Source organism: Centrocercus urophasianus, unplaced genomic scaffold, assembly GCF_019232065.1.
Source record: "Centrocercus urophasianus isolate 14NV4802_14NV808 unplaced genomic scaffold, USGS_Curo_1.0 seq_11, whole genome shotgun sequence".
In the NCBI taxonomy this organism is placed as follows: Eukaryota; Metazoa; Chordata; class Aves; order Galliformes; family Phasianidae; genus Centrocercus; species Centrocercus urophasianus.
The window spans coordinates 89417189-89443026 of record NW_024884253.1 but is presented as its reverse complement, the minus strand read 5'-3'; the positions used below and the strand labels follow the sequence as shown (position 1 = coordinate 89443026).

General features: G+C 36.7%; 1 protein-coding gene across 2 annotated transcripts in view; it reads left to right on the top strand.

Annotated features, from left to right (window-relative positions):
- The window catches only part of SLC9A3 (solute carrier family 9 member A3), a 54303-nt gene that overhangs the window by 4342 nt on the left and 24123 nt on the right, over positions 1-25838 (top strand). For both annotated transcript variants that reach the window (XM_042809095.1, XM_042809096.1), the window contains exon 2: positions 20216-20518. In XM_042809095.1, coding sequence (XP_042665029.1) covers positions 20216-20518 — 303 coding nt within the window. The remainder of the gene's footprint in view (positions 1-20215; positions 20519-25838) is intronic.

The window sequence follows — 25838 nt, the reverse complement described above, 5'->3', positions numbered from 1 at the left end:
TGTGGAGCCCAGAATTGGACACAGTATTCAAGTTTCATCTAAGAATATCGTATATGAGTTTGGGTTTTTTTCTAATGGTAGTGTAAATTGAAAAAAAAAGTAGTATGTTTTTTACCTGAGGATATCCACCGTGTGCTGCTGTATGTGTGCTGCACTTGTTCAAAATCCCAGGATGCAGAGAAAGTTTTTATATTTTCATTAACAGTTGGGTAACTGCAAGACTTCTATGTGTGTTTTACATCTTTTTGACTACCACAACATTTTCCCATGCAACAGTTAATTGCTTTGCACTAAAAAAACTACAAAGCACATTTTTGTGTTGGTTTGTTTGTTTTTGTAGTGGCAATGTAGCCAGTGACAATGAGGCTCGTTACTGAAGTCTGAGTAACATTTACTGCCTTATTTCTGCTACCTAGACTACTGACCTTACTATTTACAGGTCTAATCATTACTGCACAAGGTAACTTATCTCAGTAAGGCCAGCTTAAGCTCATTGTTACTGTTAAAATGCCATATCCATTTTTCTTCTTCACTCTGTCCCATGTCTGCACAAATAGCAGTACCCTTCTGAGAGATAAAGTGGCCTTACAATGACATCTGCCAACGTCTTCAGTACTCTTGGATGAATCCCATCAGCATGCATGGCTTTGGGTATGTTCAGTTTGCTTAAGTACTCTCTGATGTGATCCTCTTCCACCAACAGTTTATCTTCTTTGCTCCATATTATCTCTCAGATCTTTGGAACTTGGGATTCCTGAAGGCCGGTCTTGCGAGTAAAAACTGAGCCAAAGAAGGCATTCAGCACGTCAGCTTTTTCCCTGTCCTGTGTAACCACAACCCCCACCTTATTCAGTGGGCCCGTGCTTTCCCTAGTCTTCTTTCTGTCACTGGTGTATTTACAGAAGCCCTTCTTGTTGCCTTTAACATCTGTGGCCAGATTCAGTTCCATCTGGGCTTCAGTTAGGATCCTAACTTCATCACTGCATTCTTGGACATGTGTATGCCTCACAGGTTACCTGTCCCTATTTCTTTTCAGCTTTGGTTTTGTTGATTCATACAGGCCTCCTGACATTTGTGCCTGACTTTCTCTTTGCTGGGATGAATCCGTTTTGAGTTTAGAGGAGATCCTTGGAGATTAACCATATTTCTTCAATCTCTCTTGTCTCCAGAACATCCCATGAGACTCTTACAAGCAAATCCTTTACCAGTTCTATTTGTGCTCTCCTCAAGCTTGGGTTTGTGAATTTGTTTCTCACCCTCCTCTTTCCCCTGGGTTTCCCAAACTCCACCATCTCATAGTCACTTTGACCATTATACTGCCCAAAAGCCCCTTGTTAAAGACCCAGCAGAACACCTCTCATTGGATTTTCTGTCACTCAGAGAAGGAAGCTACCATTCAAAGCACTCTAGGAACCTCCTGGGTTGCTTGTGTCCTGGTGTGGCTGTCTCTCACATCCACACTTTATATTTTAGATTTAATTTTTCTACCCATTTAGCCTCCTGAATTTGCTCAGTGTGAATCAGATAAGGAAGTGTAAGAAATGGCAGGAGAGCATGTGGCTGTGAAAAGGAATGAGGAAGAAGGGTGCATACCCTTCGGATTATCTGCGAGTCAAACCTTTGCCAACTGTTTTTGTCAGTGTAGTTTATTCTAAGTCTGTCACAAAGCCCTCAAATGCTGTCTTGTTTGAGTCCATCAGTTCTAAAGAACCCAAGATAAAATGAGCTGTGAAGTGCACTGTGTTTTTAAGCTTACAGAGAAATGGGCTCCCACTATATGTCAGTCATGCTGTTACAATCAGTTTAGTTTATTTTACTGAAATCCAGTCAGCAAACTACCCTAAAGTCAAGTTATAGTTATTACACATGTAAGTAAACAATTGATCTGGAATGCAGGGATTCGTTGAAAAATAAAAAGTCAGTGAAAAAAAAGGTTATTTTCATCTTGTTTTAGTTTTCCTTTATTTCTCTAGACTTTAAAATATTTAGATTCTATGATCTGAGATGCCCAGAAGTGACTCCAGTTTCTGCATGCCTGGGACCCTTCGTATTGTCTCACTTATCTGAGAAAGGAGCATATTGTTAACACCAGCATTCCTGTGGAGAATGTTAAGCATGTTGGGATGGGCTAGGGAAGAAACAGTGAAATGCATATGTAACGACCCACCTAATTTTGACTTTTCAAGCAAAACTTTGCTCCTTTAAAGAAATCTGTACCCTTCCTCCAAAGCAAAAAAAAATCCATTTGACTCCAAATTTCTCCTGGCATTTTAGGAGTAGTAAAAAGGGTCAGCTACTAAACTGATTTAGAGTATTGTTTTAATTATAGTAAAAATGTGAGAATAGGTCTTCCATTGGCAATTCTCTGTGTCTATCTCGTAAATGCTATCTTTAAGAAGAAATGTTGAAGATTGCTTAGCAGAACTTTATTGTAAGTATTTAACTGAAAAAGGAATGAGAGAATCAGATGGCAAAGATATTTCCAGACCCTGCAAAGCACCAATTTTGTCATAATTACAATGTTCTTTAAAAGCTGTTCTCATTAGCAAGTGATGAGAAATGATTTTGCGCTGTGACTAGAAAGACTGGACTGCCTTCCCCTGTGTACTGATAAAGATAACAAGGAAAAATATATATTTATTCTAAATTTCTTGCTTTGTTGTGATCTCAGAGGAAACTGGAATAGGTTGGCATCCTTATAAAGGAAGTGCATACATTTCCTTCCTGGATATATCTTTTCATTAGCTACCTTAAAGTAGCAAAGCAACTACACAAAAATGCTGTAAATTTATGCTGGCAAAAGTGTTACATAACTGAGGTGCCTTCATTTTAAGCAGATACTCTGCTTTCTCTTGTCCAGTTCTGTTTAGAATAGCTTTTAGTAAGAAATGTTAAGCAGTGTAAAATCACTGCTGTCTAAGGCACAACATCTTTTAAGACATCATTTTAGGCAGCTGAAAATAACATTTTCATCATAGAATCCCTTTGCATTTTGGGTCCTAGGAACAATTGCATGCACATTTCTTTATCAAATTTATGATTTATAAATGGATATCTATCTCCACATTTTCTGTTCTGCTCTTGTATCTTATTCATCCTTTTCCTGTTTTTTCTGCCTACCTGAAACATACATCCCTCTTTCTCCTCCCCCCCCTCCACTCTCCAAGTCTTGTGAGACTCAAGTCTGAATTATTTAGAGTAAGGAAGAAGATATCAGGACGGTATAATTTGACAAGATTCAGATTACATCCCCTGACGAATAGGAAATGTGCAGTGACAACTTGTATGAACTACATAAGAAAAAGTCTCATTTAAAGAATGATCCTGAACTGAATACAGTTCAGGCATGCATACCGAAGAAAGGATCTTTGCCATCAATTATTTTCAAGCACCTGCACGCAAACTACTCTGCATTCTCTGCAGAACAATGGAATCCTTTTAATACTGTAGTCAGGTTTGTTGAAAACATTGATTTACTGTCTTTAGAGCTGAGGTCACTTATTACTTAGCCTACCAAACCCCAATATGACTGTAAATCTGTCCTTTGGTAGCATAGCAGCAGACCACTGGCAGGCAAGTAGTTGAATGCAAGCAACAAACCCTTTTAGATATATAAAAGTTCTTCAAGTGAAAGTTTTTGTGAGGTCTACTTTGTTTTTGCGAAATTGTTGTCTATCAGAGACCCTTCATAAGAAAGCTGATTTGTAGTTTATAATTTGTGATTTGTTTATTTGATGTGGCAGTAAAAAGGTGGTATTTCCAGTTGCTTTGACTTATACCACATGAAGTCTATCAGAAATTAGTAAGTTTCACAACCAGTTTCCTTTTTGTTTTAAATTCAAATACAACACTTCTTTTCCTCCTATGTTAGTTACTCTATTTTAAGTACTCTGAAGTAATGGAGTAATTGATAACTGAGTTATTCTGTACCTTTTGTTTGGCTCTTTCTATTCCAGGACAAAATGTTCTGTGTCTAGAACACTCCTTATTTCTTGTCTATTTCTTTTCTGAATATTCTTTTTACACTTTCAGCAGACTGCCTGTAATTTTTTCTCATCACCCTGCAGTAGTCCAGGTAAATTCATATCTCAAAGTACTAAAGACTCTAATTATTCTTTACCTAATTAAGAAGTGACACCCATTTAGATTTACTGAGTGTTAAAAGTCTCTGTAAACTGCAGAGCATGGCTGATTGGCCTTGTTGTAATAATTTGATTTATCTTGTGAAATAGCTTACCGAATATGAAAAGAGAGACTTGATACCCAGTTGGCTGCTATGTAAAGCGCTGTGAAGTCATAAATACTGAAACTACCTACAGGCTGACAAGGAAGAGTCGAGATGGAATGCAAGACCTCAAGTGGAAACACTTTTAATTAAAGCACGAATATTTAATGTTTCATTGTGGAAGAAAAAGAAAATGGAAAGGCGTTCTGAAAGTCCTATGGGAAAGTGGGTTTTTAAGTAGGTGGTTCCAGGAGTTTTCTTCTTCCAGTAAATGAAAATAGAAGTTTCTTCTTCCAAGGATTTCCAAGAAGAAATAATTCTGGGTTCATTAATATGCGCTATGCAAGTTCTTCAGCTGTTATCTATTGAAAGACAAAAAAAAAAAAAACCCCGAGCAAACTGGGCCTTTTGTCAACCTCTAATGTTAAAAAACTGTAGTCAAACTTCAAGAAAGAAAATCTCCAACCAGATTTTTACATCTTTTCAAAAGAATTTGGTTATGATTCTCTCTTCAAAAATTACCAGTTTTAAAAAATGAAAAGAAGTTTTATTGGTCAGTTTGCTTCCAAAATTGGAGCTTGAAGGAAAATATTGAACATTCAGAAACCTGTGGTTTTGAGCCAGTAAGGTTTTTAATGGAAATCTCCTAAGTGTAAACAAATGAGGGGACTTGTCCAAACACAAAACTGATTCTATATTAACAATTTTGTCATAGTTAAAATATTCTGACTCCTTGAATGTTTTTGTATTGTTTTAGTGTTATAGTGGTATTCAGAAACGAGAGGTGACATAACATAGAATAACTCTAGGTTGATGTACTAACAATTAAATCGGAGGTACAGTTGTTATGTGATTGTATAACACATCTAACAACTAAGTATTGTTCCAGTATGGAGTTACTAAAATCCTCATATCCCTGTGGGATAGTAGTATGGGTTGGTATGTGGATGTAGATCTTCAAGCCTTGACATTTTAGGCATATGCAACTTCACTTAACCAGTCTGAATAGTAGTTCTTTTGTTCTGTTCTTATGCATAGCCTGGAGACTCTCTAGAAGAGAGGACAATATATGGTGGCCATACAATTCATGATGGCTATGCCCTTGTGACTCAAAGGAAGGAATGGTGAGATGTCAGCATAAAATTTAACTCTAACCTGGATGCTTACCCATTAAAATGGCTTCAATTTTCTTCCACTGGTTTGTGTTAGCTGTGTCACTCTCTCCTCTGCCTTCTCTTAACTGATGTAACGTTTTAATCTGTTATTTCAGACAATTTAAATCATTCTCCAGGATGAACTGATATTCCAGAAAATAGTATTATTTGACATGTATGTGTTGTAAGTTATGTTAACTGGTAATAGCCACCTGATTCAGCAGTAACCTATGTAACCTCAGAGGTGGTGGATGTAGTATTCCTTAGAATTCCTAATTTCCTGCAGAACAGGATGATAGAGTTTCTCATCCACCCACAACTGCACACAGAACTGCACACTTCTGTAGTTCTCTATACAGTGTTGATATCGTTCTTATTTTTTTTTAACTTGTGGAACTGGTACTATGTCATTGTATCTCAGTTTCCCAGTTTCTAACAGGATTTTCCCAAGAAGAGACTCTCATTGTTCCTTCCATGAAACAATAACAACAAAACAAAAATCAGAACTACTGCACAGTTATGTGGGTGGATATTCTGTAAATACAGTGCATCCTTTCTTTACGGAAAGGAACAGGAAATTTCTGTGTCTATGACAGTTATGTCCATAGTGATTAATTAACTCCTTATATGATGTTCCATTCCTAAGTTCCTTTCACTGCACAACTAGCCGTGTAAGCACTAACTCTGGCTATGAGCACATTTCTGCTGTTGAACTGTAAGTTTTGTCAAGGTATGTTATTTGGAGTGCATGTCAGCTGTCTTTTTTATTTAGTTACCTGTTCAGATTATTTCTAATGGATGATCATTATTGGAAGTTAGTGCTTTCATTTTCTAAGTAGAAATATTGCCTAAATATTTTGTTTACTTTGATGTATTTCTATAACACTTGCTACTGTAGATGTCATGTGGAAAAGCAATGATATATATATTTATAGACAAAAGTAGACTTAAGTTATACTTAATCTTTCTAGTGTAAAAAGCCGAGTAATGTGTTCTGCATTTAAAAAAAAAGAGTTTGTATTGATCAGTGCATTGGTCTATTGCGGAAAGAAATAGGATAGGATGTACTGTGGGAGAAGGAGCAGGATGGAAGCTGCAGATGGGAGTCTTATTATGTATGTTGAATAAAAAAGGATGTAATTCAATGGTGTGTAGAGGAGGGAGGAAGTTGTGCTGCCATCTATAGAGGTGTTGACAGCCTGAAGAAATGAACTAACAGGAACCACATTGTTGATGGTTTATGGGCTGATTTGGCCCAGTTCCATGACTCGCCGGGTGGAGGGACCTGTGGATCCACACCCCAGAAAGGGACAAGAGAAAAGGATGGAGAGATGGGCATAAAACAACCCCAGGCACCAGTAAATTTTGGGATTGACCCAGCTGTAAAGAAGCTTCACAGAAAAGAACCTGGAATTCCTGGTAAGATAGCAAGATGAACATCGGGAATGTGCACTTTTCCATTAAGAAGACTTACAGTATTCTAGGGCTCTTTGTGCAAAGTGTTGACAGCAGGATGAAGGAGGTGATTCTTTCCCTCAGCACCAGTGGGGCCACTCCAGAAGTAATGTGTCCAGGTTTTAGGTTCCCAGAACAAAAGAGATGGAGTTACTAGAGAGAGTTCAGCACAGATGGGAATCAAAAATATGATCAAGGGACTGAAGCACCTATTGTATAAGGAAAGGCTGAGAATATTGACACTCTTTAGAGAAGACAAGGCACAGGGGGGATATTTATCAATATTTGTCAATGTTAATAGATCCTAGAAGTGAGGATACAATGAGGATGGAACCAGGATCATTTCAGGACAAAATGGGAGCAGCCTGGAAAAGAAGAGACTCCTTTTAATATCGATATCAGGAGACATTTCTTTACTGTGTGCATGATAGAGTACTGGCACAGGTTGCCCAAAGAAGTGTGGAGGTTTCATCCTTAGAGACAGATGTTCAAAAGTTGTATGAGATCTCTTCCAACCTTCACCATTCAGCAATTATGTGATTCTGTGGCTTCTACAACTTGTCTTAGGTTCCTACAAGATGAATTATTATGTGAAGATACGTGTCGCAGAAGATTCAAACAGCTTTATGTTGAATGTATAACAGGTTTACGTATTAATTCATATGTTTCTTAATTTATGTTATTTTATCATAAAGAAGATAAATATTTGCTAAAGTCTAAAAGATTTTCTGTTAATTTTACTTTTCCATTCACTGAAAGAATTTCTTCATAAGCTAATGACTGATTCTATAAATATGACCATTATTTGTAATCTTTTGCCATGAATGAGTTATGTAAAATTATTTTAGAATTTGCTCTGTAAGACTTCAAGAAAACAGATTCTTGGCTTGTTAAATCTGTCTTCAGAGGGATTTATTCAGTAGCTCTACATATATTTTTCTGGACTGGTGTATCTTAGAGGATGCAGCATGTTAGAAGTGTAAAATGAGCATGCATAGCAAGGCTTATTTTTTCCCCACTAGTAAGGCATTTTATAGGTGAGGTAAATAGTAAGCATCACTTTGTTTTCTTCAGTGCTATATTAAGTATTCCTTCAATGTGGGGAGCTGCTATCTTATCCTTTCCCAACAGTCCTATAAACCCTTATTTTTTCTGGATGTTTAAAAGGGAGATTATATATCTGCCAGTTGCTGCATTGCATCATTGCACATAACAAGTTTTTTAAAAGGTTTAGCTATCCACAGTGGCAGAAACTTTATTTTTCTATTTTAATACATACTTTATTTCTTCTGCTTATGTATTCCATAATGTATCATGCAGCAAACTCTTATAATTTCACTCAAAAAGAACAAAATATATGCTGTAAAACAAGGCAGATTGTAGATCACTCAAGCCAGTTGTTTGAGTGGCTGTCTTCTATCCATAACAGATTCTGAAACTCATGCCCTGCAATTTATGAAAAGGTATATATCTAATGAAGTAGAAGTATCCAGGAAAATAAGGGTTTTTTTGTTACCCTTTTTTTCTGGATAATATTTAGGAATATAAGCTCTTCATTTTTCCAAGAGTGTCATTAGAAATAAAAACCACGAGTCCAGAAACTGCACTTTCTTTTCTGTATATTGTGATAAATACAGCACTGAAATTAATCATCAATGGGGCCCTTGTAATTCACCTCCACCTACCCCACACCCATGCTAATTTGGTCAACAACCAGACATTACCTAGTGTTAGGATAATGTTATTACACTTTGAATATGGGTCTAAAAAAGAGCTGTTACATTTATAATGCAGTGAGGGAGAGTGGCAGTTCATTAATACATGGTGGTGTCCTGGCTATCTGAAATCGTGTAGCCTGCAGGACTTGGAAGATGGTCATCTCTGTTTTTGGTACTGGTGAGGCTGCACCTAGAGTACTTTATTCAATTTTGGACCTCTCACTGCAGGGAAGTCACTGAGGTGCTAGAGCATAAAGGCAATGGAGCTGGTGAAGGGTCTGATGCACAAGTGTTATGAGGAGCTGGTGATGGAACTGGGGTCGTTTAGTCTGGAGAATTTGAGGCTCAGAGGAGACCTTGTTGCTCTCTACAGCTACCTGAAAGGAAATTGTTGTGAAGCAGGGTTTTTGGCCTCTTCTCCCAGGTAACTTGCAATAGGACAAAAGGTAATGGCCTTAAATTACATGAGGGAGTGTTCAGGTTGCGTATATGTGGAAAATTTCTTCTCAGGTATAGTGGCAAGGCTTTGAGGCAGTCTGTGCAGGCAAGTGGTGGAGTCATCATCCCTGGAGGTTTTCAAGAAAAGGATAGATGTGGCACTTGGGGGCATGGTGGGCAATGGTGATGATGTGTTAACAGTTGGACAAGATGATCCTAGTGGCATTTTCCAACAAGATTCTATGATTCTGTGATTCTACTATGATACATTACTCTTATTTGCAACCTTATATTCTTTACCATTTCACTAACAGAAGAACATCTCATTTTCATGTCTTGAATCGTTGTGAATAAAAGAGTAAAAAAAGAAAAAGGCTAATTAACTGAAATGCTAAAGCTTTTTGCTCTGAAGCACTCAATAAAGTATCTTAATTATTCAGACTTTCCAGAGGAATACAACATAGTTTATGCTATTAAAAGTGAAGTTTCCAAGGCATGTTCACTTGAGAAATGCCACTGATATCTGAAAGTATGAGGATGTAAAAAGCTGCTTATTGTGATTCAGAAGGAAAAATTAAAACCGCCCGAGGATAAATCTGCCTGTGGTCTGTAGCTCTATTTTCCTTTTACTGCCTCATGTAGTAGAATCAGTATTATCTGGTCTGTATACCCATTGCCCATGTGATAAATATTTTTTTCTGTTTATTGTCCAGTGCTGTAAAATACAGCTAATAGTCGCTATAGCAGTGCTTGTACTGTAGTCCCTAAAACACATTATCTTCATCTGTGACTGAAAGAATCTTGATAACTCCCCCGATACTCTGGGAAATGCATGTCAGTGATGAATATGACTAACAGACATGCAAATCATGAAACTGGTTTAGTTGTTCACAAACTAAGCATTAATTAAAGAATGTCTGAGGTTGAAAAGGAGCTTTGGAAGTCATCTAGTCCAATTATCCTTTTCAAACAGAGACAGCTACAGGAGGTTGACCAGGACTGAAAAGAAAATGGTAAAATATATCCCATGTATCATACAATTACTTAGATGCTACTGCGCATAGAGAGTGCAGAATCCATACATTTGTGGAAAATTCAGCTGAAATTTGGCTTGACATTCCTCTATCATTTTTCTCCCTTAACTTTCTTTCCTCTCTCTCTCTCTCTCTCTCTCTCTCTTTCTTCCCCTCTCTTACCTACCCTGGCATTTATGTGCATATGGAAGTGCTAAACTGAGCTTTTAAGATTTAAGTCTTATGCACTTTTTTTTTTCCATCTGTAGTCATTCTTTCATTTCTGATTTATCTGTGTTAAGTAATTTAACTCCCTTCAATATAGACATTACTATTCACATAGTAGGTGCAACATTTTATTTATACTGAACTGCTCTCACATAATTAATTTTGCACTAACACACTTAGGAGTACATGTAAAATCTTTATTCCTTGTTGACAGGGATCTGATAATGTAAAGGGTCCTATGCTGACATGATCTTGTATTGAGTACCATGTTTGTTCTATGTGCATGATATTCTGGGATGTTGATTTTTAGGTAGGAAGAGGTTTGAGTTTTGTTTCCACCTTCCTTTCTTCTTGAAACATGCAGCTACTTGCAGTAACGAGATTTGAGATGTGAGTTATTACAAATGCAGCTTTTAGACAGTTGGATTTTTCCCTCCTTTAACTTTCTTAACTATGACAAATTAAGCTAATCTTACCAGGAAATTCCTTTTGCATACTGAGCAATGCTAAGATTTCTTATTTTGTCTCTGTATGCACTACAAAATGCAAATGCATAGTTGAAGATACAATTGTCACGCAATTACCTTTCTACCCTATTTTGAAATACCAAAGCTACTTTCCATGTAACACATTATGCACTATGAGGTCACTATCCAGTCTTCTATTCTTCTTGTTACTAGTGTGTTCTTCAGCTCTCAAAGGAGATAATAAAGATATGAGAGTTAATATATTACTTCCTCAGAAAAGCTGCAAGGACAAACAAACAAAAAAAAGGCGCCACGTTAGAGTGTATTCAATAATGGCATCTCAGACCTAATTGTGAGAAAAGAAAGGTCTCAGCTTTGCTCTCTGGAAAAATAAATCGTAGATTTCTGACAACATACTTCTTTTAAGGGCTGGAAGGTATGCATCCAGTAAGGAAGCACATCTTGTCATCTGCTCTCTGTTGCCTAAGTCAGAAACTCTCAGGATAGATTGGTAAAAACGTTGCTTTCAGAAACTTCCAATGAACAAATAAGTGTTCATACAGCTCAATATACAATAAGGATTGTAACATTGGATTTCTTACCTACGTCTTTCACAGATATCATCTTCCTTGCTCAATTCCTTACCATCTTCTTTTTGATTGGAACTTATTAATATTAAACAAGGGAGTCTATCATTAAGTGGAGCTCCATAAAGGGATTTGTATGTGGAGAAATAGGTGAGTGACAAATGTTTTCGCTGGCAGCCTCATAGAAAACTTATTTTTTCTCTGTTTTCCTCACAAAGTTTTGAAATCCCAAATACTTCACTAAGGGACTTCCACAGCCCTGTAAGAATCTCAGGAAAATACTCTTTTTTATGTTTTGGGCATATTTTATTCATCGTTCTTAATACTTTATACCTAGAGGGAGTGTTTTCTCTTAAAACTGATTCAAGCTTGTTAGTAAAAATAATTAATCTGTAAAAACTGAGATTTACTAAAAAGTGTTTTCCTACCCTATGACTTGGAGCACTCTTCATTGCTATTCCCCTCAGATCTTAAGCTATAATTATATCCTAATAGGCAGCAACCAGTAAGAAATCCTTGCCATCCCCTGGAGGAAGAAGAACAGAAAGTCCCTACACTAGAAGTAAATTTTCAGTTTCAAGCACCAGTATTAGACTTTTTCACAGAATCACGCATTTAGAGGGGTTGGAAGGGTCCTCAAGAGATCATCAAGTCCAATCCCCCTCATAAAGAAGGTACCTACAGTAGGTCACACAGGTAGGCATGCAGAGAGGTCTTGAATATCTTCACAGATGGAAACTCCACAACCTCTCTGGTCAACCTGTTCTTGTGCTCCATCATCTTTATTGTAAAGAAGTTCTTCTGCATGTTTGTATGGAACTTCCTGTGTCCAAGTTTTAGGCCACTGCTCTTCGTCCTGTCACTGCACACCACCAAGATGAGCTTGGCCTCATTAGCCTCCCACCTCCCTTTAGATATTTATAAGCATTATTTGGATCCCCCATCAGCCTTCTTTTCCCCAGTTTGAACAGACCGAGGTTGCTCAGCTCTTTCTCGTACAGGAGATACTCCAGGACCTTTATCATCTTTGTGGTCCTTCACTGGATTCCTTCTAGGAGATCCCTGTCTTTTCTGAACTGGGGAGCCCAGAACTGGACACAGTGTTCTAAACATGCCTCACCAGGGCTGAGTAGAGGGGAGGATCACCTCCCTCAACCTGCAGGCCACAAACTTTGAATGCACTCCAAGATACAACTGGCCTTCTGGCCACCAGGACACACTGCTGGCTCATGGCCACCCTACCAGAACACTCAGGTCCCTCTCCTCTTCTTTATCTTCCTTTTTTCCTTGTACCTGGAATGGACCCGAAACAAAGAAAATAACTTATCCTGTGGTGCTTTGGTAATTTTTTGTGTAATTTATCTTAATACCATAACTGTTTCCATATATCACTAGTAATCCACTTCTTTGAAGTTCTTTATCTGTATGAGCAAAAGACAAAACATACTCAAATGGAGACTTGTTTTAATTCATTTATCATGTTAAAGTAAAGGTCCTAAGGAAACATTTTTCTCAAATACACTGTATGAAATGATTCAACTCCACATTTATATTTGTATGAACTATGGAATATTGTGTACTGAAAGAGAATCCTTACACGGAAAAGCCATAGCAAACCTGAAATGACCTCAGTCCTCAGTGAGGAGCATTATCTTGTTCAAGAAGATTATCTTTAAAACTTAATTCTGATACCTTTACACAGGAAGTGAAGCGGTTTTTCTGATAATTTGCTGCCCTGTTTTATATCCTCTATTACACTTCAAGGTTTTTCTTATGTGCACTCTGCTCTCATTTTGAAATATTATTTTTGACTGTTCCCATTTATCTTTTAGTGTCGTTCAGTTCCGTAAGGGCCAAGTGCTTGCACTTGCACTGCAGTGGGACTGTTCCTTCAAAAAAGAACTACCTGGCATAATTATGATAATCTGTACCCAACTGCTTAAACTTCATTATGCTCTAACTGCTTATAGAGATAATAGTTGCTTACTCACACACTTCTTTGAATTTGACTTGGGGCTATCTTGTTATGTTATGACCTGTCAGCTGGGAACCTTGACCTGTATGTTGGTTGCACTTTTAATTGCTAATGTATTTTGTTAATTGTTCACCTACAGAGAACAGTGACCCAAAATCTCCTATTTAATGAGCTCATTAAAATGCTGTACGCTTTTTAAATGGTAATCATTGCATATGTGACAAAGAAATCTTTCATGAGCTGGATAAAACTAAGCTCAGACCAGTTTATCTAAACAAGTTAAATATGAAGGACTTTGTGTCTTGCTTACAAAAAATATGTCCAAGAACAAGAATGATTACTATTAATATTCATGTTCTAGTACTTTATTAAGACGGGGAAGTGACTGCTCTCCTCTATCCCACCCTTGCAAAGCCCCTGGTGAAATACTGTGTCCAAGTCTGGGGAACCCAACAAAAGACAGGTATGGAGCTTTTGGAAAGGGTCCACGGGAGGGTTATGAGGATGATCTAAGGGCTGGAACACTTCTGCTATGAAGATAGACTGAAGGTATTAGGCTTGTTCAGCCTGGAAAATAGAAGGATGTGGGAAGACCTCACTGTGGCCTTCCAATATTTAAAGGGAATTTATAAACATGAGGGAAATCAACTTTTTACAAGGTTTGATACAGATAGGGTGAGGGAGAATGGTTTTCAACTAAAGGAAGGGAGATTTAGATTAGATGTCAGGGGATTTTTACTGAGCATGTGATAAGGTGCTGGAACAGGCTGCTCAGAGAGGTTGTGCATGCCCCATTCCTGAAGATGTTTAAGGCTGTGTTGGATGGGACCCTGCACAACCTAATCCAGGATTTGATCTGGTGGCTGGCTTCCCTGCCTGTGCCAGGGGGGTTGGATCTTGAGGTCCCTTCCAACTCAAGCCATTCTGTGATTCTTTGATTCTAAGACAGTACCCAAGGGCCTATACCAAAAAATACTCATACTACTTGTTACATGATACATGGGTATAAAATATTTGGTCCAAGTTTCTTCATAGATAGAATATCTCTTGTTTTTTTCAGTAAATTTTATTTTGCTAGATTTGGTAAAAGCATATGATTCATTAACACAATAATTTAAGTTCTGACTAAGTAATTAGTAAAAGCTATTTCCTTAAATGTTTTCTATCTCCTGTATGTAAACAATTCAAAAACAACTAAATCAATTCATAAGAATACCTTTGTTGACACATCCACAGAACAGAACCTGAAAAACTATAAAAAATGTTATCGGTCATCTGACCAGGAAATAAATACTGAGTGTGCTCTGTAGATAAAGCTTAAAAAAGCAAATACAAATTGTAATGAGCAGCTTCAGCCATGTGGAGTCTGCTCAGACATTTCCTGGACAGATGAGAAAGGCAGTTCCTTGTGCTTTGCGCTTTTTAGTGCTTTGAGTTTCTTTGAAATGAACCCTTTTAGAACACAATGAAAGATTTTTTTCTTGATTTAGACCTAAATGGATATACATGTTACTAGGAGATCGAAGGTAGGACAAGATAACGAAAGAAACTATAAGGAGATTATTTGTACATGTAATTAAAGTTCATTTTTTGTATAAGTCTTATGCAGGTTTTTGTTTGTTTGTTTTAATTTCCACTGCAAAAAAGTAAGTATCCTATTGCAGGTTTCAGATATAATCTCCATAAGCATCATGTACTGTAGATCTCATTACTGAACTAAAATAATTATGCAATTCTAAGAGCAAGAGAAAATGAAAAAAAAAAAAAAGCTAAAATACTAAGAGAAATTTGACTCAGGGAATGGTAACAAGAATTTCTACGTGAAGTTGTGAACAAGAAGAGAGTGGCATGTGTATGTATGAGCTGTACACAAGCTGTACACGGGTTGACTGTGAGTCACCAATGGGATAATGAAGCCAGGGTGTAGCAGAACTATAGATTATACCTGTGACTGGAAATTATTAATGGTGTTGGACATGCTGCTCCTATGGTAACTGATGCAGAAAGCAGTCTATACTTCTGATGACTCTTGAACTCAGAATGAAATAGACAGAGCTCAACTGGAGAGTGAAAATAAACAGCTTGCTGTAACAGTACAAAGACAAGCAACAGAAAGAGATAGGTTTTTCCCTGCGGATATATAACAAGAAATTAAGGATTTAACATCACGGTTAAAGAACTGTTTAAGAAAATTGAAATAATTTTTACACAGGCAAATGGGTATAAAATTGCTATGAATACTCTGATAGAAAGAGGTGAAGGCTGATGATGTACCTTCACGGAGATTTAGCAGGAGCAAAAATCTCTGAAATGAGGATCATCATGTGTGGAGTTGTGATAATGGAGGTTTTTGATGTGTGATCAAATAGTTCTTCCAGTTCTTATGATCATAACTGAAATTCCTGGATCCTCTGTGCAGGCTGCATAAGCAAGAGAGCTGGCAGGAAGATACTATGGATAGCGTATCTATAAAGAAAATGTACAGAATCACTAAAAGTTGCAGTGTTTTGCTTTTACTTTTGGTCAGTGACAAGGCTTCTCAGAAGTTAGAGAGAATCAAGTCTTGGATCTCAGAGTCAACTGTGACTTGATATCATATGATTATTTGATCTGTGTATATGAAAATACAAACTCAAAACTGAAAAACACACTAATAGCATATTAGCAGTGTGTGCTTGACCCACTAGCAAAAATACAGCTGATATAAACCAAACTGTCAGTAGTGGTAGAAGGAACTAAGAAATGTTTGCAAATTGATTTCTGCACTCTCAGGCAAACTATGGAAGCCAAAAGGCTGAAAAATCTGCTTATAATTTAAATTATTTTTTGATTCCTTGGATTTTATTTGAAGAAGTATTAAAGCAAACAAACAAGCAAATAAGAGAGCAACAAAACATTTCAGCAGGTAATTAATAGCACCTTTATAAATCAGCTCTTAATTTTTTTGAGCGACCTGCTGCATATTGTTTACATGCTGTGGCTTTGGTGGTTGCAGTGACTCTGACACTATCACAATTTTTCTCAGTATTTACAAGGTCTTGACTTTAGAGTAATAAAGTTAATGAAAATGTCATTAATCTCTTAGGGAAGTGTTGGAGTTGCTGTATAAATCCAGGAATTTAACAGAATATTAAACAGATAATTCCAGCTTTTTAATTTTAAAATGCTGTATGTTCAGGCGGAAACTCTGTCATTTCAGCTGGAAACAAAGCCAAAAATTCTGAAATACAGTCACTGAATTGTTTCTCTTGATATCTAAAATTCAGTATTCATAAAAATAACAGGTTCTGTTAGAGAGAATTTGGAAAGAAATCTAGAAAAATCTACTTCAAATTCTTTTTGCTTGTGGATCTACAAAATTAAATGATTTGAACATGAATTGTACATGACATCTTGTTTTTTACTCTGTTTTTTCCTCTTGTTACTTAACTTCCCTTTTTTTATTTAGAAACCAGTCATTTTATTTAGTGAATGAGAAAAAGTCTGATCTGTCGAATCGCTTCCTTTAAAGCAGCTTCAGGACACTTTAAAGACTAGCAGACAGTTCACTGAATGTTGTAAATTCCACTGCAGGATTTAATCTAAGTTACTGTATTCTTCAAGTGTGGGAAACTTACTTTGAGTATATTGTTTTACTAGATTCAAAAGAAACTGGACCCAACTATCAAATAATAATCTGGTAATTTTTGTCTTCCTTCTGAGATATTTCAAATGCTACAGTTCCTTTTCATGGATCTTAAAGGAAGAAGTGTCAGGTCTTTTGTTTTGTTTTGTTTTGTTTTGTTTTGTTTTTTACAGGAAGTTTATGCTGTGCAATTGTTTCTCAACTTTGTAGGAAGCTTCTACTTCAGTGATACTTGAATTCAAGTGCAATTTATCCACAGCGCAGTTTAATCTGCTAAGCCAGGTTTAGCATGAAATGGCAAATGAAAGGCAAAAATTTTCTTTAAATATTGTGGTTATTTGTGTTTCTTTGCTCTTTCACTTGCCTCATTAATAGGCATTCATTTATTTTTCTGAGTTGACAGCAGTGAAAACAGTCTAAATTTCACCTTTGGGTGGCTCACAGAGTAATTTATATGAGCTGCACTGCTTGCAGTCCTTACTGATGCTTGGGATTTCTTTCACAACCGTGGGTTCATGCTAAACTCCTTGTCCATAATTTCTGGATAATATTTTACTTCTCAGTCAGGTGGAATATCTATTCAAGCTAGGCACACAGATGTATGAGGGGATGCTCTGAAAGTGATGCCTCCTATTTTATTATATTAGCTCGTAATTTCAGACACGGATGTTGGTTTCAAGGGAGTAGAGGTTGAGCCTTACTGCCAATATTCTGTTATATTTTGTTGCTGTGTGACAGATGGCAGTAGAGGGTCAGTCTGACAATTTGGTATCTGACATGGAAGTTCATATGAAGCAAAGGTGCATAATTGAATTCCTCCATGTGAAAATAATTGCACCACTGGCATACATGAATGCTTGCTGAATGTTTGTGGAGACCAACTAATGGATGCAAGCAGAATGAGGCAGTGGGTGGTACTTTTCAGCAGTGGCAACAATGATATGAAAGAAATGCCATATTCCAGATAGTCATGCATATTTTTGCAACCATGCCATGCTTTTGTTTGTTGTGGCAAAAATGCGTGGCTAATGGTGGTGACTATGCTGAAAAATACAGATTTGTAGCTGAAAATTTACTCTATCAAATAATATTATTCTGCTCTTTGAACTTGTTATAGTTTCCATGGAAATAAATAAGAGGCATTACTTTTGGAGCAACCCATGTAATTAAAACTTACAGTTCTTCTACTTACTTTATCTTGTGTCCACAACTTTGTCGGGCTATTTCTGGATCTCTCCAAGGCTATCAACACACTCAGAGCACATTAGGGAAATAACCTCTAAACAGTGAGTGTTAAAAAAATATTAGGGAATGAATTTGGGATTAATGTTTATCAAGTCCCATAGATGCTATAACTATATTGCACAATCTTTATTAAATATAATTTATGCACGTACCTTGAAAAAGAATTTAAATGAAAATATGAACTCAAAATTCCAGTTGCATCCTAGTCTGAAGTTATTTCATTTAATTGCATCAGTTGTGGAATCTTCCTTTTACATATTTCTAGTCTTACAGACACCAGGATTCTGCTAATGATACTAATAATACTCAAATGTTGTACATATATCATCAGCTGATCAGTGTTAAAGGGAACACAGAATGATGTGGTTGTTGCTGTAGCTGAATTCATGGTAACAGCTTCTAGGGGAAGGTGGCAATGTTATAAGCAAAATCTAGTTGAGTTTTCAGCACTCACTGGGAAAAACTAGTTTTTGATGGTAAAAATGAGAATTCTACGGAATATGAATTTTTAGCTGAAGTACATCTTGGTATTTTCTCAATATCTTGTTTTGAAATGCATTTACTGTTTTATTTTAAAGTTTTAACTTCTTTTAGTTACAGTTTGTCTATTAAAATAGGAGTTGGAAAAACAGACTATAGTAACATTAGCTCAGTACCATTCATTTTCAGGAATAAGGATATAATCCCTACTCCACGAGGTAATAGATTAGTTGATAATTCACTGACTGGAAATTCAAGGAATAAAGAATAGCCAGTAGAAAAGACTTTTGAAAAGTTAAATGCCACAATTTTTACGCATGGAATATCGTTTTTCTTTTTTTCCTTTTTTAAACTAAGGCAAAATTTGAGGGATTTTATTATAAAGAGGGAAAACTGTGAAAGCCACAGAATTTGTTTCTGTGGAGTATTATGCAGCGATTGATTGCAAGACCCAAATGATAAAGTGAGCTAGCATAGGTTAGCCAACATCACTGAGTGCTGTTTGCTTTTATGTGTGATTGCTGTTTTTTTAATCCCATTCTCAAGATATCTTCTAAAATGGCTTAGTTTTCAAATCTCTTCTACAGACCCTTAGGAAAACATGCATTCGTTCTCACTGTGGTGGGAATGCTGACGTAGGCAGGCTGCTCTCATTTTTCCCACAATGTTTTCTCTTCTGATCAGTTCATGGATGTCATACAACTGTAAGGATCTTTTTCTGCTACCACCATAGTGATGAGCTGTGCTTCTCATGCTATCTGTGTAGATGCAGCCAGGAAAAAGAGACATTTCAAAAATGGGGCCCTAAAATTACTTTGAAAGGTAACTTGTAAATGTTTGACTAGGGCAAATACTTAAATAGGAGACTTTGAGGATGAGTTAACCTGATCTAAAACCTCTGCATAGTCATGGGGAAGATTCTTCTGCTGTACTTTAGAAAGTTGGAATGTTTTATGGCTGAAATTCTTGCTAGGGATATCTTGAGGTAAGGGCCCCAAAGTGATCTCCCACTTTGTCAGCTCCATTCTCTTCCTGTTGCGGGCTACATTTTCATACAATATTCTTCAGTAATTAAAAAAAAAAAAAATGACTTAAAACTAATTATTCTTTTGGCTTACTTCTCTTTCCATCCTTCAACATATCTGCAAGTGCACTGACTACTTCTAAAGACAAATATTGGGATCTTAAGTGCATATTTTTAGATATAGAACTAAACCACAAAGGAGTATGTATATTTCCAGCATTTTTCTATTTCTTTTCATTCTTGCACTGAACTCTTTTGCAAAGAACGCCTTCTTTCCCTAAGCAGATCTTTCAAAGAGAAGATAGTCCAAGAAAGGAAACGAATGTGGAACACTGGCTTCATACGAGGTTAAATATGAATTAAATATTCCGCCTGGATAAAATCTGGAAATCAATGCTTTTGTTTTGTTTTTCAAAAAGATGGGTTTTGGGTTCTGACAGGCTGTGTCCCATGCATTACATGCATGCCGTGGGGGTTCTAATAGCAAGGAAAGCAAGAAGTTTGTTTCAAAATTACCAGCTAGCAACTGTTGGTGAACTTCTTTCCAGTTCTCATACACTGTTCTCCTTTTTTCATTGCAGTTTTCCACTTGTCCCACAAAGTCACTCGGGTGGTTCCAGAGAGTGCTCTACTGATTGTTCTTGGTGTCCTCCTTGGTGGCATTGTATGGGCAGCAGATCACATTGCCTCTTTTACCCTTACACCGGAGGTGTTTTTTTTCTATCTGCTGCCTCCCATTGTTCTGGATGCTGGATATTTTATGCCAAATAGGTTATTCTTTGGAAATCTTGGTTCCATCCTTTTGTATGCTGTCATTGGGACCGTATGGAATGCAGCCACAACTGGTTTATCTCTCTATGGTGTCTATCGGACAGGAATAATGGGTAAGTTTGATCTGTTAAAAGGTACAATTATGAAAGTTAGTGGATGCCAGCTGTTAGAACAGGGTATACATTGCAATTTAACAGCACTTGTCAGCAGAAAAGACAGATTTTAACTGGAGCAACTTGTAATAATATTTTCCAAATTTCAGAATAATCTCAGAACTCATCTCTGAATTAAGATCAAAAGCGACTTGTATCTGTGCCTCTCATATTTCCATGCTCTAAATGTCTGCGTACATTCTCAGGATCAAGCTGAGGATTCATCCTGCTTGTGGTCACCTGGACAAAAAAAAAATACATTCTGAAGGGTTTGTTTCTTCCTACTGTGGTAGAAAACTTAAAAGTTAACATTGAAAGGAAATGTCTCTCTTCCGTCAGGTCTAATATCAAGGAGGCAATGTTTGCTGAGTGGGTATGTATTCATGACATCTGTATTTTGCATTCTGATGCTAAAAATTTTGAGTAAAGACTTACGGAGCCAAGTAGCACATGTAAGATGGATTTTGTCTTAACTTTACTATGGTATGCAAGGGCATGGAGATGCTAGAAGAGACATGGAACAATGACTCTTTCTCTTCAAGCAGATGTGACATGCATAAAAGCCGTGTACTGCCACCTGGACAGCAATAATTAGCACTAATTGTGCTTTGCATGTGTGTTTAGGAGTCCTATTTATGCTTTTTTTGTTATCTGCACTGGAGCTCAAACACCCTTCAGAATTCCCTTAGGTCGGTGAGTTCCAGAAGATAGTTCAAGAGCACTGTTGAGTGCTATTGGGAGCGGTATTAACATAATGCTGCTTTACCTGTGCACTTTGCCCCTCTGTTCTCTGCAACCTGTGCTGAGATCCTGGATGGAGTGAGAGGCCCTGAGATGCCAAGGTGTGTGTTGTGTTGTAGAATAGGCTCAACAACCAGTCATGAGTCTGCTCTCTGAAAAAAGTAGTGCCAACACACTCAGGGTAATTTATCACTGACTTCTTTTTCAGTCCATCTATAAGAATGCCTCAGATATTAGAGTTTGCAGATGTTTCAGAGAAAAATATTTTGTCTTGGAAGAAAGAAGATATTAGCAGATTATTACAGAAGATAAGGTAGTAGAATTTCACTCCACTTTCTAGTCTCTAATACTAACCAAGCACCCAGCACAGGGAGTATGAGAATCTGAAGCTAGCTTCTTTGAGCACTCCATTGTGATACCTATTACACTCATTTTAAAGGAAACCTGTAGCTGAATTTCTTGTCTTTATATGAAAATCCATGTATGGAAGAACTTGACTACAAATTTGTTCGTAGCGAAATTCATCTTTTTATGGTTACCGTAAGTATTTGTATCAACATACATGACAGAGATACCTTGCATTTTAGATACTTAACTGACTTTGAGATAAATCATGTTTTGTAAGTCACAAGAAGTTACTAAGATGACTACAGACACTACTGACAACTGTGAGTAGGTAAGATGTTCTTTCAGCCTCTGGGCACAATATTTTGTACTGAGTCTCATACTTGTTAAATACAGGCTTTGGTGAATGTTAACAATGGGAAATGGAAAAGACTTTTTATGTAAATATAGCATCTATATGTATTGTAAAGATAAGCATCAACATTAAACAAACAGTGTAGTATTAAATACTGGCATAAGTTTCCACACAGTATTGCTTGATACTGCAACAGATTGGACAAGACTTTCTTTCTTTTAACATCCAAACTGTTTTTTCTTTTGGTAATTTTATGAAGCAATTTAAGAAATACTGTCAACCTATATTTATTAACATCCTTTTTCGGAAAATAGAATGAATGATAATTACTAATTATAAAAAAAATATAAAAATCATGAAGAGAAAAGCACTGACCTCTGTATGACATGCAAAATGTTTTCTTGAATGTGTTATTTGAAGTGAAAAGCCCATTTACCTCCTTGCTCTCATCCAAATCCTTACACAGTTCTGGATTAATTGTACAAGCTGTGTTTGATAGCTGCATATTTTGTTTCATTGTTATGTGATTATGTGTTGCTTCATCACTATGCAGATCTTTCAGTGATAGAACCAAAACTGTACTAGAACAAGTGTAATATTAGTTCTAACAGTTCTCGTACTAGAACTCGTTCTGATACTGAAGCTCTGAACTTAAACAGAGAATCATCCCACACTGCCGGCCACAGATAAAGCTTTATAAGCTAAATGTGGAAGATGTTCACTAAGGCAGACTATTGACTGACGTGCCTCACAAATTTCAGTGTTTAGAAAGAGAGTAATTGCTAACTGTCACAACCTGTTTTAGCAACAAGACATACTATAACCTACTAGAGCTCTAATTTGAGTCACGGAGTAGGGCAGAGAAGTCTGTCCCTAATTTAAACTGTGTCATTCTCTGTCAAAACTAAATGAGACTTCAAATTATCTACATGACGCATACTACTAATCCACTAAATTCACTGTGTTGACCTCCAAGATGTCATCAAGATCTGAGCACCAGATTTTGTGAGAAGCCTTGCTGTTTTTAGTTGTTTGCTGAAGACGGAGAAGTGCTGAGCTACTCAGTTTTTTGGAGAGTTCATAGTACCTTCTTGCTGAGTTTCTAAAACCTATTTTTGGTTCTACTCTACTCTTTCTATAATTGGAATGAATACTGCTTAAAGTAATATAATTAGTATGTAGGAATGTGTATACACTAATGTACAGATGTATAGAAAAAAATTTCTTTCAATTTTACCATGGAATCATCCTGTAATCATTTACTTCACACTGATCATCAGTGTGGAACTGCTTCATATGGAAGCAGGTAATCCAGGTTGAATTACATAGATTTCCTACATAAATAAAAATTCTAGAAGCACTTTGTTTCCATTTGGTGTTCTCATAGGTATAATATATTTATAATTATACCTATATTTATAATATATCTATAGTTTACAGAATGGAAAGACAAGGTGATAATAACAGAGAAATCTTTCCTTAGAAGTGAAATAATTTCAGCCCTTACCTATTAACCAGCAGCCATGGGAAGAAGAATCTAATGAATGTTCTGGCTGATTGCACTGAACTCTTCACAACCTGCTGTTAAACCAACACAGGCCTGAGTGCTATAGCACTATGTAATTGTGGTTGTGCTTAACACTTGGACATCTTTTTCCCTATACAAGTCGCTGTGGCAATGTGTTGAGTATGTGTGGGAGTCTTGATTTGGGCCCAGCAAACTTATCTTGCTCGAGTGTTACTGCTGACAGTGACTCCAGACTCCAGTGATCTGGAGGAACCAATGATCTTGTATCCCTTTGAAATTTCTCTTTGCCTAACTAAAAGTCTGGTCTAGCAACCCCATGCCTCTTGACATTAAGTTGTAGGAATTATGGATGTGTCCTAACCTTTCCATAAATATTTGCTTACTAGCTTTGCAACTCTTTAAAGAATGTACCAATGATTATAATTGGTAACATATAAAAAAAGATAAGAAATCCCAGTGAGCCAAGTTATTTTAAAGGCTTATTGTACCCTGATATCTGGTAATTATTGTTATTGAGCTTGTCTTTCTTTAAGCTTGGCAGAGATGGACATCATTATATGGAACCATTACTTAGAATCTAAGTTCAAGGTTTTTCTCAAAACTTTTGGCACAGTCTCCATCTCACTGACTTGACCTTCCTCTCACATGAAAAGTGGAAAGATTCACTCCTCATTCACTGTCCCATGTGTCCAAAAGTGAACAAATCTATCACGTGGGTTTGTTATGTTTTGTTTCGCTTTTTAAATAGCAGTTATATATTTATATATTTAATGCAAATTATGAGCTTCAGTTTTCATGGCCTTACCTAGACCCCTGAGAGAATATGTTTTTCTCCAGCTTCCTCAGATCATTGGCTTTTATTGCATTTTTGTTGTCTGTGCCTTCCCATTTAAGTGTCCTTCTCTTGAGTAAATATGCCTATGTATTTTGTAACAAATATTTGGAATATAGTTTCTCTCTCAGTTACTTTTTAAACGCTAAACACTCTAGATTTAAAAAAGTGTTCTGCTAAGGGAGTGGCCATGTTGCAATAGAAGTGCCTTACAAGCAATATTGATCCCTCGGGTAGGGCTATTGTCCATTTATTTTCTGATTTTTTCTTCTAAAAAACTTATTCAGGTCAATTTCTCCCTCACTTATATAAATCATGCCTGATACGACTGTCTATTAATTTTTGTCCTGGACCTCTGCACTGTGTTCTCATGAATGAATTCTGAACATATTCCTTCTTTGTTCTTCCTCATATGATCTTTTTCTCCTCTTGATGAACCTTGTTTTCTCTTCCATCCACTAATGAGCACAGAGGGATTTTTCCTGTTCTCTACTCTTGCAAAAATCTGTTCCTCAGATAAAAAGGACTGGGATCCCACTCTTGGTTGCATGAAGAAGGTAAATTTTGCAAGATCTTTAGGAAATTAGCAGAGCCATCTTTGTAGCTTTCCCTTTGCTGTTACTTTTAAAATGATAGTGCATGCCTCATTCTGTTTGCACATATTTCTGTTTCCATAGGTGAGCAAAGTAAACTTAATAAGTAATACGAGATAAAAACTAATGCAATAAATAAGCGCTGTATTCCTTTGTCACCAGAATCCTGTAGTTCCTAAACCTTTGAAACCATTGGAAAAAATAAAAATAAAAAATCAACAGCAACAACAAAAAACAATGAACAACAACAACAAAACACCATTATTCAAAATTCTCATGAGCTACAACACAAGCACATTGAAGTTGTAACTTTTAGTCCTTTACCTGTTTCTAGAGCCCACCTGCAATGTAATACTGGCCTCGTGGAACATAATTTGGGAACAACTGTCTCAACTACATCTGTCAATACACATCTACTGGTACAGAAATGCTGTATAACTGCACAGAGTGTGGTTAAGCCCCCACTGTAGTCATTCTTAGTGAGCAAGAGGCAAATTTGGCCTCTTGTAGTATTTTAGAACATTTACTTCGGGGGTGCTGGAATATTACTTCATCCATCTTGTCTGTTGTCAACTAAGCTGAGACATTTTACTTCAGATGAATGATACAACACGTAACTACAAAGGCAGTTTATATCTGGAAAAACTTAATCTCATGTGCCTTGCCATAAGAATAAGGTACTGCTTCCAGAGTCTGAGTTAGATGGTATGATTTTGGATCTAATAAATCTCATAGGACACTAGGTGACATCATGAGGGACATGTTAAATAGCTTATATGCCATACTTTACAGTTAAATCTTAGAATCTCTGTTTTCAAGGATTTTGTTTTGTCTGTGATATGACAGTCTGACATTACTACAGATAACACAAAGATGAATCTGCTTAT